The sequence below is a fragment of the Microtus oregoni genome, unplaced genomic scaffold (genome assembly GCF_018167655.1).
Source record: "Microtus oregoni isolate MIOR12 unplaced genomic scaffold, Mior012 000025F_ref0000491, whole genome shotgun sequence".
Lineage (NCBI taxonomy): Eukaryota > Metazoa > Chordata > Mammalia > Rodentia > Cricetidae > Microtus > Microtus oregoni.
The window spans coordinates 35,604,730-35,617,564 of record NW_024543084.1 but is presented as its reverse complement, the minus strand read 5'-3'; the positions used below and the strand labels follow the sequence as shown (position 1 = coordinate 35,617,564).

At 44.8% G+C, this 12,835-nt stretch overlaps 2 protein-coding genes across 4 annotated transcripts in view; one reads left to right on the top strand and one right to left on the bottom strand.

Annotated features, from left to right (window-relative positions):
* The window catches only part of Palld (palladin, cytoskeletal associated protein), a 230,164-nt gene that overhangs the window by 14,606 nt on the left and 202,723 nt on the right, over nt 1-12,835 (bottom strand). For 2 of the 3 annotated variants that reach the window (XM_041674110.1, XM_041674112.1), the window contains 4 exons: nt 11,774-11,872; nt 10,952-11,002; nt 9,477-9,698; nt 7,751-7,900 (listed from right to left, as the gene is read on the bottom strand). In XM_041674110.1, coding sequence (XP_041530044.1) covers nt 7,751-7,900; nt 9,477-9,698; nt 10,952-11,002; nt 11,774-11,872 — 522 coding nt within the window. The remainder of the gene's footprint in view (nt 1-7,750; nt 7,901-9,476; nt 9,699-10,951; nt 11,003-11,773; nt 11,873-12,835) is intronic. The other variant, XM_041674111.1, reaches the window with a different exon arrangement.
* Cbr4 (carbonyl reductase 4) overlaps nt 1-12,835 on the top strand; it is a 59,064-nt gene that overhangs the window by 40,936 nt on the left and 5,293 nt on the right. The window lies entirely within an intron of this gene.

The following is a 12,835-nucleotide window of genomic DNA, read 5'->3' as shown; positions in this document are numbered from 1 at the left end:
CTAGGATGGCATTCGAAATAACACCCTCCGCAAAGTAAGGTTTCCCTAGCACATGAAGCCAAATTGTAAAATACAGCGGGAGACTGTTTTTCTCTTGTGATCCTCTATTTTCGTAGTCAAACATTTGTATTTATTGTGGCCAATTCTGAGATCAGAATTAGATGATTTTAGTTTTCTATCAGGTTTTCTCAGCAATACTGCCATTAGCAGTTAGTATTATTGCTTTGCCCAAGCCATGCTCTAAGGGATGCCTGCATGATAAAAAAATGAGGACCCTGTAGGAAGTGTGCATAGACAAGGTGAGTGTCTCGACGACATGCCATTGTTTGTGGTCTCTGAAAATAAACAGGTGTGCAATTTAAAACCAGGAAGGACTGGATACCCAGAACACGTGGCTCACAGATAAAGGCCCAACTAATGAAAAGTTGCATTTATCTCGTAAGTTACAATAAATTGTAAGTAGACTCATGTGATACTTAGGGGACCCAGATGACAAGAATAAGTCACCAGATCTTGCTCTGGAGGTTTCAGCTATTACTAACGGGCAGCAACATCAATGCGTTCCTCTCCCACTTTTCAGAATGAGTTGTCTCTAACTTCAGAAGCAAAAAAGAAACAGCAAGAGATGGGACATGAGAAGCAGAAATGCCATTAATAATTAGGCTTCATGAATTCCAGCTTGGGATGGATAAGAAACCCTTGTAGTAAGACGCCAATATAGACAGGAATGCGGCAGTGTGTTGGGGGCTGGTGTTCAGGCTGAGAGTAGGCAGGGCAGATTGCATTAGGAGAAACAAGGTAGGATATCATAGCCAGAAACCCATAGTAGGGTTTCCCGGAGGGCAGGAATCCAGTCAACCTTGGTCTCTGGTCGTCCCAAGCATGATTTCTCCAGGGATGCTGCCACTCAGAAAAGGCAGACACATTGGATGCAAGGCAGACCAGGGAAGAGTTCTTACTATGGACATAGGGGTGGATGACAAGGGAATGCAATAGGCTCCTCCCACTAGACAGTGAGTGTCTCTAGCACTCAACACTTGTTCAGAGTCGGAGCCCAGACACCGCCTTTCCCACAAACCGCTGAGGGGACAATTAGGAGAGGACTGTTCCCCCATTAGATCTTAGACTCACTGTACCTGAAGCCCAGGCTACACACAGGTGCTCATGATGTCTCAGCAAACATTTGACACTCTCTAGAATAGCTAGGAATCAGGAAGTTAATGTCATCAAAACCTTCTAAATTGGCGCTCACTCTGGGAAAATCCACCTCTGACTTGCTTAGGAGATCCCTCTCCATTAGTTACTCCACCGATAAATCATGGTAGATGCTTTGTCAGATGAACACATAAAATCTAAGATCTCCCTTTGAGACCGAGAACAAGAAAGAGCATGTTTTGTGTTTCATTGACAGCTTTAAGTATACTGACATGGGGTGTGGATTCTGTATCTGTGTTTCTGATTCAGTGGTGGGATGCATAGAAATTAATACACCCTTCCTGTGTACACATGAAAGGTTTATATTAACCAATCATTTACGGAGTCAGAAGATCATGGAGTATAAATTAAATTCAAACTCTAACTTTGAATTTAGGAAAGCAAATGTGAATTGCTTAAAAAAAATCCCCTTAACATCAATTTGAATTCTGGTTTTCTTCTACAACTTTGGGCAAGATAAGGATAAATGAATGAACACATATGCACACCTCACAAAGATGCTGCAAGGATTACATGCTAGAGGAGGATGTTACCACTTATGATCTTTCTACTTATGTGTTAACGTTCACTTCTACATATAAACGGGGAGGGCTTGGCCTTCAAGAGGTAGGATGACATGTCTGATTACTTTGTTGTTACTGGCTAAATATATCACTGTATCACACAGTGATATGGCTCAGGGGTAAGCCGATTGCTACCAATCCAATAACCTTGATCCCTGGGACCCATGTGGTGGGAGGAGAAACTGATTCCCACAAGCCATCCTTTGAACTCCACACACACTGTGGCAAGTGTGTACCTACACACACACACACACACACACACACACACACACACACTAGGTCAGTAGGTAATGTAATAAAAACATTGCAATGTGTTGCTAACCAGTACAGGAATATTTTAGAAAGCATCCAGAGTAAGAAGTCATATACTTTTAACTCTTTCTTTAAAAATAAAGTCTAGGATTCAGTGGAATCATTGCAAAGATGCTGCCTGTGCACACCAGGAGATAGTTCCATCTGTGCACACCAGGAGATAGTTCCATCTGTGTGCACCAGGAGATAGTTCCGCCTGTGCACACCAGGAGATAGTTCCATCTGTGCACACCAGGAGAGAGTTCCCCCTGTGCACACCAGGAGAGAGTTCCCCCTGTACACACCAGGAGAGAGTTCCACCTGTGCATACCAGGAGAGAGTTCCCCCTGTGCACACCAGGAGAGAGTTCCACCTGTGCACACCAGGAGAGAGTTCCACCTGTGCACACCAGGAGAGAGTTCCACCTGTGCACACCAGGAGATAGTTCCACCTGTGCACACCAGGAGATAGTTCCATCTGTGCACACCAGGAGATAGTTCCACCTGTGCACACCAGGAGATAGTTCCATCTGTGTGCACCAGGAGAAAATTTCATCTGTGCACACCAGGAGAAAGGACAGGTATGAAGTCTGAACACTTTACTAAGACGGTGCTCATTCGGAATCACCACTGAAGATTTTAATCCTCTAAATATTCCAACTAACCCTAGGAATCACGAAATTATGCACAGCTACACGCAATTGTACTTGATTTTAACTTTCTGATTCCCATCTGCTCTATTAACTCGTGGAATGGTAATCAAGTGAATTCTTAAGTAAAGCCCAGACTAAGCCTGGGAACCTCATCCCAACATAAACACAATCAACAACACTAACTTTCTGTATTTAACTCAGCCCTGTGTTAAGTCTATTTCGGGGTGTGTGTGTGGGGGGAAATTCAGAGTTTAAAGTCACACTACAAGCATGAAGTTTGAATTGTTACAGTGATTCTGCGTGAGACGTCTAGCTTGTGGAGGTTCCTCAGTGCCTCGTCACTCGAGCCCAGTGTTTACATGATATGAAAATAACATTTATGTTTCATAGTTTATGAGCCTCACTCATGGCACACAAGCCCCTGCTGCTTGTGTACATCCTGCAATGGGAGGAAACAGCAAGCTGCAAAACAGCCCTTCCAAACCCAAATGCATCATCAGGTAACTTAGCAACGCAACAAAACACAGCCAAACACTCGTGTTTAGATTCAGCTGTATCTTAAAGACAGGATTAGAGTCTGAAACAAGCGTTTCTGTGATCTGCAAACTGGGAATGTCTGGTATAGTGCTGTGCAGTCATGCTAAGCCCTGTGATCGCTCTGGTCTCTGATTAATTGCTGGGGCTGGACACGTGGAGTATAACACATGACCCTGGTCATAACATATAACACATGGTCATATAACACATGGTCATATAACACCTGGTCATAACATATAACACATGGTCATATAACACATGGTCATGTCGACAGAGCTGTGCGTTCTGTCCCAGGTAAAATTTGGAGGTTGCTAACAGTATCTAGCATGTTTCTTATTCGCCAAAGATTCATCGAGGTGGAAAAATACCCTGTTTTAAAATATCCTGCCAAGAGTCAACACCTTCTTTCCTGCCTGCTCTCTGTAATCATTTGCCCTGTGCAGGAAAACCCTGCCTTCTGTGCATGTTACTGAATTCATTCCCACTCTGATCCTGTCCTCTCCCTCCTGGCCATTTCACCTCATGTAGGCCACAGACTATGACCTGTCTCCCTCCCAAGTGTTCACAATTAGAAAAGAACAGGTGAAGAAACTCAAGGCCATCAGGGCTTTAGAGAGCTGCCTGCAGTTTTCAGTCAGCTATACTTGATGTCTCAGATAGTGAACGTTTCTTGAGTTAGCTTTCTGTTTTGATTTCCTAGCCGTGTCTACATTGGGCATTCCTCTTTTAAATTATTTCAAATGCACAAATTACAAGAACATGACAACAGTTCCATATGCAATACCACATGTCCTAAGTTTGCGATTGTGGCTGGTTAATTATTTTTAACACCATGTGTCCAGAGCCACAGGAGATCAGGTCTGCCCAAGTGTAGGCAGAGAAATGGCCTGTCACTTGTTCTGATTTCAATGCCACTTTTTCTTCATGTATCGGAAGATTAATCTCATTATCTATATATGAGTCACAAAGCCTACATCTGGCATATTTGGACAGGATGCACCAGCTCCTAATGAGTCAGGATGAATAAAAAGGTTTTACTTTTAGAATTTAAATCAACCTAGGACCATGACGAGACAGTTGGGCTAGCAATTACTGTAAAGTATCACAAATTCCTGAATCCTTTCCCAGCGATGCTGGCGGATGTAAACATCAACACAACCTGTTCCCAAATGTCCACTTGGAGGGTTTCCGCAGGCTGCCTTCTGGAGCCCGCCACCCTGCTCTGTGGCCGTGGAGATGGAACCTTGGTCTCTCAGGCAGGTGGCTAAGGGCTCTACCTCTCAGCTGGACCCCGAGCTTCCCATGCTTCGTCTTCATTCTTAGGTCTGTCTCATAATGAAAACAGTGCGGGCAGTTTGAGATTTGGATCTATACGCAGTGGTCCAAGAATGCGATCCTAGGGGTTTTTGAGTATTTTGCTCCTCCTGGTCGACCCAGAGAATTCATTCTAATCACCCTTTGCTTAAATCACAGGAGGAGAGGGAGAGCTGGGATTCTGGTTTGCTGATGTCATCTGGTCCACTGCTAACATTTCTGTATTTTCTCCCGGAGGCAGGAACTAAAGAGGCTGATCATGGGGGTTAAGCCTGGGCTTCACAAGGCAGAGGTACTGGGACTTAGAGTGAGGACAGTAATTATTCTTTCCAACTTTCTCTTGGCTCTGGGTTTGCCGAGAGCAGAGCAGCTTCCCAGTTCATGTGTGGCCCCCAGCATCAGCTGTGCTGTGGGTGCGGTCCTGTCTCTGGCTCACACAGTGATGGTTGTGGTACAGCTGCATCTGATGCCCCCCTTCTTCCCCGCGGGTGATAAAGAGAATGGCAGGAGGTCAGAAGACCACACAGCAACTTTTCAAACCCCATCCCAACTGACTTGTTCGCTTCCCAACAGTAATGTGGGGCGGACTAGCTCTCATAGGTCTGGCCTTTGACATCTTGGTTCCACAGGCTCTGCTAAGGGTCCAGCTATAGTCTATAATGGATAAATCTGTGTATGAAACTCAGAATAATGGTAACATATAGAAGGTACTCTGTATGTCAAATAAACCAAAGGCTTTTTACACGCACTATATAAATCAGTGTTATGATCTGTGTTTTCCATAGGAGGAAATGGAGAGGTGAACTGATTCTGCAAGGCCATAGGTAATGTGTGGTAGAGCTGACATGTGCTCAGAGCCACCGGGGGCTGGAGCACAGCCCTGGCTCCTCACAAACACCATCTGTGTTGTGTCTTTCTTCCACGTTCCTTCCTTCACTCTGTTCCTTTGTTTACAACTCGGAGGAGTGGGGGGGGGCTCTGGGTTATACACAGTCTTTGGGTAAAATTATATTTTTTTAACTAGAAAATGTAATTACATGTATTTATGAGAGTAATCTGATATTGGAGGCATGCGGTGTGTCCTGATCTCGTCTTTAGTGCCTCCCCTTAACTAGTGGCTGCAGTACAGTTTGTCAAAACATTTTCTATAGCCAGACATACTGACCCTTGGGGCTGGCTGGTGTGTGAAGCCCTGTCTGTGCTCTGCTGTCCCTGTTTAAAGTTCTTCCGTGCACACACACACTTTGGAAGAGGGCTAGAGGCAGATTCAATTGCAGTTTTGCATCTGCATTCTTTGGTCTTATAAAACAGCTTATTCCACTAACAATTTCAAACACGCCATGAAAATGCATTGAAATTAATAGCAGGGGCTGGTTCTGGCAAGTGCTGAGGAGCACTGATAATTCTGCCCCACAGTAAGTCCTAACCTCACTAGAGAGAACCCAACCGAAAGATTCTGGGTTTCGGTGATTCTCCAGCATTTGTTTTTAAGTAGTCAGAAAACTGACCGTTGAAATGTGTTAATAGTCAAGGAAATATACTGAAAACCAGAAAAAGGAGGGGGCAGGTTCTACTTCTTCTTTCCTTCCCAAATACATCAAATAGGAACGTAAGTATTAGAATATATCTTTTATGCCTGTGTATGTGAGAGAGAGTTTACATGTGTGTGCAGGTGCACGCACATGTGTGTCTATGGAGGCCAGAGGTCATTCAACATTAGATGTCTTCCCCAGTCACTCGCCACCTAAGAGACAGGGTCTCTCTCTGAGTCTGGAGCTCACCGATTGTGCTAGCATTTCTAGACAGTAAGCCCCGAAGATCTGCCTATGTCTGCCATGCCAGGGCTGGGTACCATCACAACCCAGCTGTGATATGTGGGTGCTGGAGCCTCAGGTCCTCATGCTCACACAGCAGGTGACTTACTCTCTGAGCCATCACTGCACCCCCTTTTAAGAATGATTTTCATTCTATTTTTTTTTTCAGGATGGTAGTCACGTGGTCATGAGTAACAAAATCAGAGCCTCAAGAAGGCGCATTAATATAGACATGTTCCTGGCAAAGAGACTGCTGTGCTCTTTTGTAACCCGATTATCTGGATAAACTGTCTCAGTCTAATTTTGACAGTGCACACAGATATCTTTATAGAGAGACTGGTATTCGGATAGGAAAAAAATCTCATCAAGAACCCTCAAATCTTCAAGTTTTTTTTAAAATATCACCTTCTCCCAGGCAGCCTCTGATTATCTCCGAGGTGGAGAGAGATGGGGTATGTTCATCATGGTATGATCTTACACTAAAATATATCCTAACCCAGTATTTTGAAAGCAATGAAGTATGGAATGAGATAAATGGACTGGAATTTTAAAATATGACTTTCTTCTTTAATCATATAATAAATCTGTTGATTTTAGTCCCCTTCTTTTAAATATATGACTGATATACTTCTGCGGACTTACGGGAACCTTGTTACACATACAGAATAACTCCTGTTCATTTCGTCTTTGTTCCCCGTTCCTAGCATTGTGCTGTACAATCCTCAGTGAGAAGGAAGCGACATGTTTGAGTTGGGAGTGTGATGCCTGACAGCTAGTCATTAAATTCCAAGAAGGCGACTGCTTTTTCAACTCTAAATCCACAAGCAATAGAAGACCAACTACTCTGATAAAAACAAACCCTAAATCTACACATAGGTGCTATTGGTGGGAAGTCTACTAGGAACTTAGGTTCCGGACCAAGATTTCCATTGATGTTTTACATGCAGTTGTTCTCAAATAGTTTGGTTTGTCTAGTATATGTGTACATGGCACCACTTGGTCTGTATCCTGCTCCCCTTCTCTGTTTTCTTGCACTTAACTCTATCGAAATTATACAGTTTATTCTTTCACAGGCTTATTTTCTATCTCCAAACCTTGCCCTCCCTCCACTGCAACTCCATAGCCCCAGTGAGAGGGGATCATATAAGATACACTTGATGGTATTAGTGAAAGGAATGGACACATGGGCCCGGATCATTCCTACAGGAATTCTTGATGGAAGAAACGCTTGCAAGACAAACTTTCTATCATTGGGAGAGAGAAAGAGATGGATAAAAGATGTAGAAAACAGTTTCACAGGTTCCTCTGCCTAATCACAGGCTTAACCCCAGCCACAGACCCAGCGCAGCCCCCGTTGTTCTCACCTGAGGGTTGGCAGCCATGATGGTGTAATTCCCGTCATCATCTAGGGTGGAGGCGGTGGTGTGGAGAGAGCAGGTCCCGTCGAAGTCTCTCTGAATGATATAGTGATCGCTCTTCGGGGAGATCTGCTTCCCATCTTTAAACCAGTAGATCTGTGGAAGAAAACAAGGATAATGGCTGTACGAGGCCTCTTACGGTTCCAATGTGTCACTGTGCCGGTCTGCAGCGGGCACTGCTAAAATGCTAAACCAAGCATCTCATGGGAGATCGAATTTTGAGCAATAAAAGGAGGTAACTAAGAGCAAATACAATTTCATTTTAGTTTTTAAAAGTTGTACATGCATGTGTATGTTTGTGTGTGTGCGTGCGTGCATGTGTATGTGTGCACACACGTGTGCACTTGTAGAGGCGACAAGGGGGTATCAGGTCTCCTGGAGATCCAGTTGGGCTGTGAGCCACCTGTTGTGGGTGCTGAGAACCAAACCCAGATCCTCCAGAAGAGCAGTAAGTGCTCCAAGTTACTGAGCCATCTCTCCAGCCTGCTGTACCTCAATTCTTGTTTAATAAATATATGCATGAAAAATTTACCTTTTTTCTCATTGAAACTGTTATTTCCATTCATATCATTCACATGAAGTAATACGTGTTTACCTATTTACAGCCTTGGCAGTGATTGGCTCCATGAAGTGGCACTATATGCAATTTTATTTTCTTTGCAAATATATTGGCAATTCAAATGTTTTACTTGTAAGATAAAGATGTAAATCTTGCTTTATAGAATAAAAATGGCTCCAAACTGTTTCTGGTAACTTGTGGGTAAAAAAAAGTGTACCCGAGAGGGAGCACACACAGTCGGATGATGGCTGCAAGGCCACTGTGTACTTCTGGGTCAAGACCCAAATGACTCATCTTTCTCAGCTCTCCCCAGCACTTTAAAAGGAACACAGTAGATTTGAAAGGCACAATATTTTTAAATATGTAAGTTGGACTGATTGAAAACTACATATTAAAAATAATTAGGTAAAAATAAATCTTCATCAAATAAAAAAAATTGTCTAAAGTTCCAATTTTTACAGGGTAGTGGTGTGGTTGTCACAGGAGACTATAGGAAGATGCCTAGCTAGGAGACAGAACCTGCATGGGTTGGGCGTGAGTTGAACAGCCAGGGAGGGCCAGGGAAAGAAAGAACAAACATAAGGACAGGACTACAGGCTGTAGGAGGGTGCCACGGTGCAAGCCATCGCCGAGTGTGTTCACCTAGCAGTAATGAAAAGCCTTCTGCCCTGGAGTTAGGAAGACTGGACACGTTCAGTCCCGAATAAACACGCCCGTTATTATCCTTATTGCCATAGCTTCTAACCCCCCCCCCCCCCCCCAGAGAAAGGGCCACACTCTGTAGCTCCGGCTGGCCTCGAACTCAGAGATCCACCTGCCTTGCTTCCCCAGTACTGGATTAAGGGCATGTACCACCATGCCTGGCTTTCTGTAACTCCTATGTTTTTAAAAGTTGGATCCAAGCTATAAAAACGGTATTATGCGGTAACCACCAGAATTGGATTAACTTTCAGGTCTAAAATTACATTATATAAGGCATCAGCCCTCCAATCATGCATTTTTAGTGATTTGATTATTTCTGATGAAGCAAAGGTCCAACTAGAGAATTCTTCCTCGGGCGTCGCTCAGGTATTTTCTTACAACAATGCTTAAAAACTGATGTCGCTTGCTTACCTTTGGCTTTGGATTCCCAGCCACTCGACACGTGAAAGTCACAGGCATCCCCTCAAAGATCTTGTAATGTTTCAGCTTCATCTCGAAGAAGGGTGCTGCCGCACTTTCGGCAGGCACTTCCGGGTACTGCACCTCGTCGCCGGACTCGTCCACCGGAGAGCGCTCCAGCCGGTACTCTATCTCACTAATCAGTCTCTGTTCGCAGCTGGAGACTTTGTACTCCTAGGCCGGACATAGAAGGCCCAAGTCAGCATCTCCTAGGCAGCAGCTTCCTCGCTAACAAAAGCTAACAGAACACGGGGGAGGTAGGGCGTTACAGTGACCTATAGTCTGTCTGGGCTCAATTCGACTTCATCGGGAAGCAGAGAGCATCTGGGATTGAGTTTGTGTGATATTTAAAATCATCTTCAAGTCTGATTCCCCAAATGAAACAAAAACCACAAATAAACAAGCAAGCACCCACTACCTTTCTTGGGAAGGGGTGTAGAGGAGCAGTTAAAATAAGAAGGAAAGGCTATCCATCCTAAATTCCTAAGAAGGAAACTTACTGGACTCTTCTATTAGGTAAAAACGGACCTGGGCCGCATGCCCCTCTGGAAGGCTACGGTGCATGGGGCAAGCAGCTGCAATAGCGGGCAGAATTTTGTCAAGTAATTTCTGTTTTCGCTCCTCTCTGAACACACAAAACACACATTACACTGGGGCTTCCTCTAAAATCTGCGGCTATTGGGAGCCCATCTCTTAAACAAAGGCAAGATTGATACAGTACAGACACAACTTGGGTTAAAAACAAAAGCAACACCCAGACTCTACCACATGGGGCAGTGTTCAGGGTGGAGCCTGCAGTTCCCTGCTTGCAAATCCCATGAACACAGAGTAGCCAACCATTGCATATTCCCTTGTTGAGTTGCAGGCTTTTTTTTTTTTTTTTTTTTTTGAGACAGGCTCTTGCTATGTAGCCTAGGCTAACTTTAGCCATCCTGCTGCCTCAGCTTTCCCAATCCTCGGATTGCAGATGCCCACGGTCATGCTTGCCTCTGAGATATTTTAATTATGATTCTCCCTTTAAAACATTCCTCAACCTTCAGAAAAGAGTTTGCTGGTGTGAAGAAAGGAACCCAGCAGTCAGAATAACGTGATGAAAGCCACACGCTGCGAACTGTTTCACGTCATTTAATCCCCATCAAATGTATCATCTCCCCCTCCCAGAAAGGTGTCTGATGAATGAAAAACTTTTCATGCCTCAAAGTTTAGTGTATTCACTCAGGCTACAAATTAAAGTCAAGTTTGCCTCTAAAGGGTAAGAAAGGGCACCCTGCAGTAAATAGGTTCATTTGCTACTCCATAACAAACTGGTACCGGCCACAGTATGTATAATTACCACACGGCAGTGTAGACAGACACACAGATACGAAAGGAAGCACAGAAGGTAGGTACAGTGGGAGACTGGACAGAGGAGAAGGGCGGAGCTTAACCTTTTGACCATCCAGAGGACTCCCTACAGAAGCCCGAGGAGCCCCAGCGTCCTGTAAGGCAGAAGAGAAGAAGTGAAGAGGGGCAGGCAGATGCAGCGGGATTTCCAGATTCCCTTGAATGGGACGTTGGTGGTGGTGATACTGAGCTTGAGGCTTCTGAGGGGAAATCTGTGCTCCAGGACAGGGAGAAGAGGCCACTCGAGCCTTTAGACTTGTTTAACACTTTCTTGGGCCTCTGGTTGGCTTTTCATTTGAGACTACGTCTAAACCCTCTAATTGGATTAACAGAATTATAAAATAGTTTACACCAGCTCCACAAGACGACTTTTTCTTTGGTAGGAGCAGGGGCGTAAGATAGCCCTTTAGATCTCTGCTGGTTAGTGTTTTATGATCAACTACATAAAAGAGGGCAGAGGTTCTCTTTTCTGAGCAAAGGGGGTCTAATTTTGGCTGACACTAAGAACACGATGGGGACATTTATTAGCTTACTTCAAAGACCACGAGCGAAATGGTTTTTCCATACAAAGCCATTTTGCATTAAAGCATAGGACAGTTTGGGAAGCATGAAGATACTGGGAAGGAAAGTATGGGGATCAACACCAGGTACCAAGCACTGGGCATGCTCTGGTCATCCATCACGGCTGCGTCAGGCATCTGCCCAGTGAGCACCACCTGCGAGGCTGACGGGACAGCAACCCTGCTTTCCTGCGACATGCCTGCTACTTCCCACACAATGGATCTCAAGAGCGGAGTCCAGAAAGAGTGTGGGAAGAGTAGGCAGAATGGCCATTATTTCCCAGGAAGCTCAGAGCAGTGTGGTACCTGATTGGCTGCCGTGTCTTCTGGCTCTTGGACGCTGAAGACATTTGCACTGTCAGCACCAAGCAGGCGGCGAGCCATTCTTTCCTCATAGGTTAGCCTCTGCAAAACAAGCCACAGAAACACCGAATTAGGGGAACATCACGTTTATGCGTTGCTAATAGAAAAAAGAATAGACTCGGTTTTGACATTTTTCTGTCACTAACTAGTCTCTCCTTGGCTTCATAGCTCTACCCGAAGAGTCTGTTTCTTTTCCTGGCTTCATTCAGGAAGGAATGGCCTTCCCAGGACCTTCTCTCCTGCTTCTGCTTCACATGGCCTAATCCAGTGCTGGGAGATGAGGTAACTAATCCTGGCAGCTCCCACCTGATAGGACATAGATCCAAGTGAGCGATAAACCACCAGGCTGAACATACATAGGATGCTTGTGTTGTCTTTATCTTTAGAAAAAAAAAAACAGAGGAAAAAATGGTGCTTTTTAGAACAGCAGAAGGCTTAAAGGAGATATTCTCAAAAACTTCCATAGGTTTTGGAACATCCAGGTTGGTTCCAGCCAGCGACAGAAAGAGAGTTACCAAAAGGGCAACATACGGGACACTGCAAGGAAAAGCCGATGTTGATGGCAGAAACAATCCCTCCAGTCAGTCCCCACTCCATGTGACACAGAATACACTCAGTCAATAGGAGCACATGGCAGTAGTCTGAGGCCAGCTCCCCTGGTAGGACACTGCCTCGGCCGCTGTGCAATGTAAGCAGCTCGAACCAAATACGATCTGCAAAGAATGATTACTCGTGGCTGGAGTAAGGACGAGCCAGCATCCAGCATCCAGCATCCAGCATTCGTGACTTCTCAGATGTACACTGTCTGCCCACTGGGAGGAAGATCATACTGCTGCTCCCTCTAGCTGTCTTCTGGGCTGGTTCTGTGTGTGACATGCCAGCCGCCTTTGACCCTTGTGCTTGTGCGTTGTTCCTATGCACCTTAGAATTACAGATCTTGGAGGAAATTTGAGAGCTCACCGATCCCTTTAGGAGTATTTTCAAACAAGGGATTGATTGGAAATA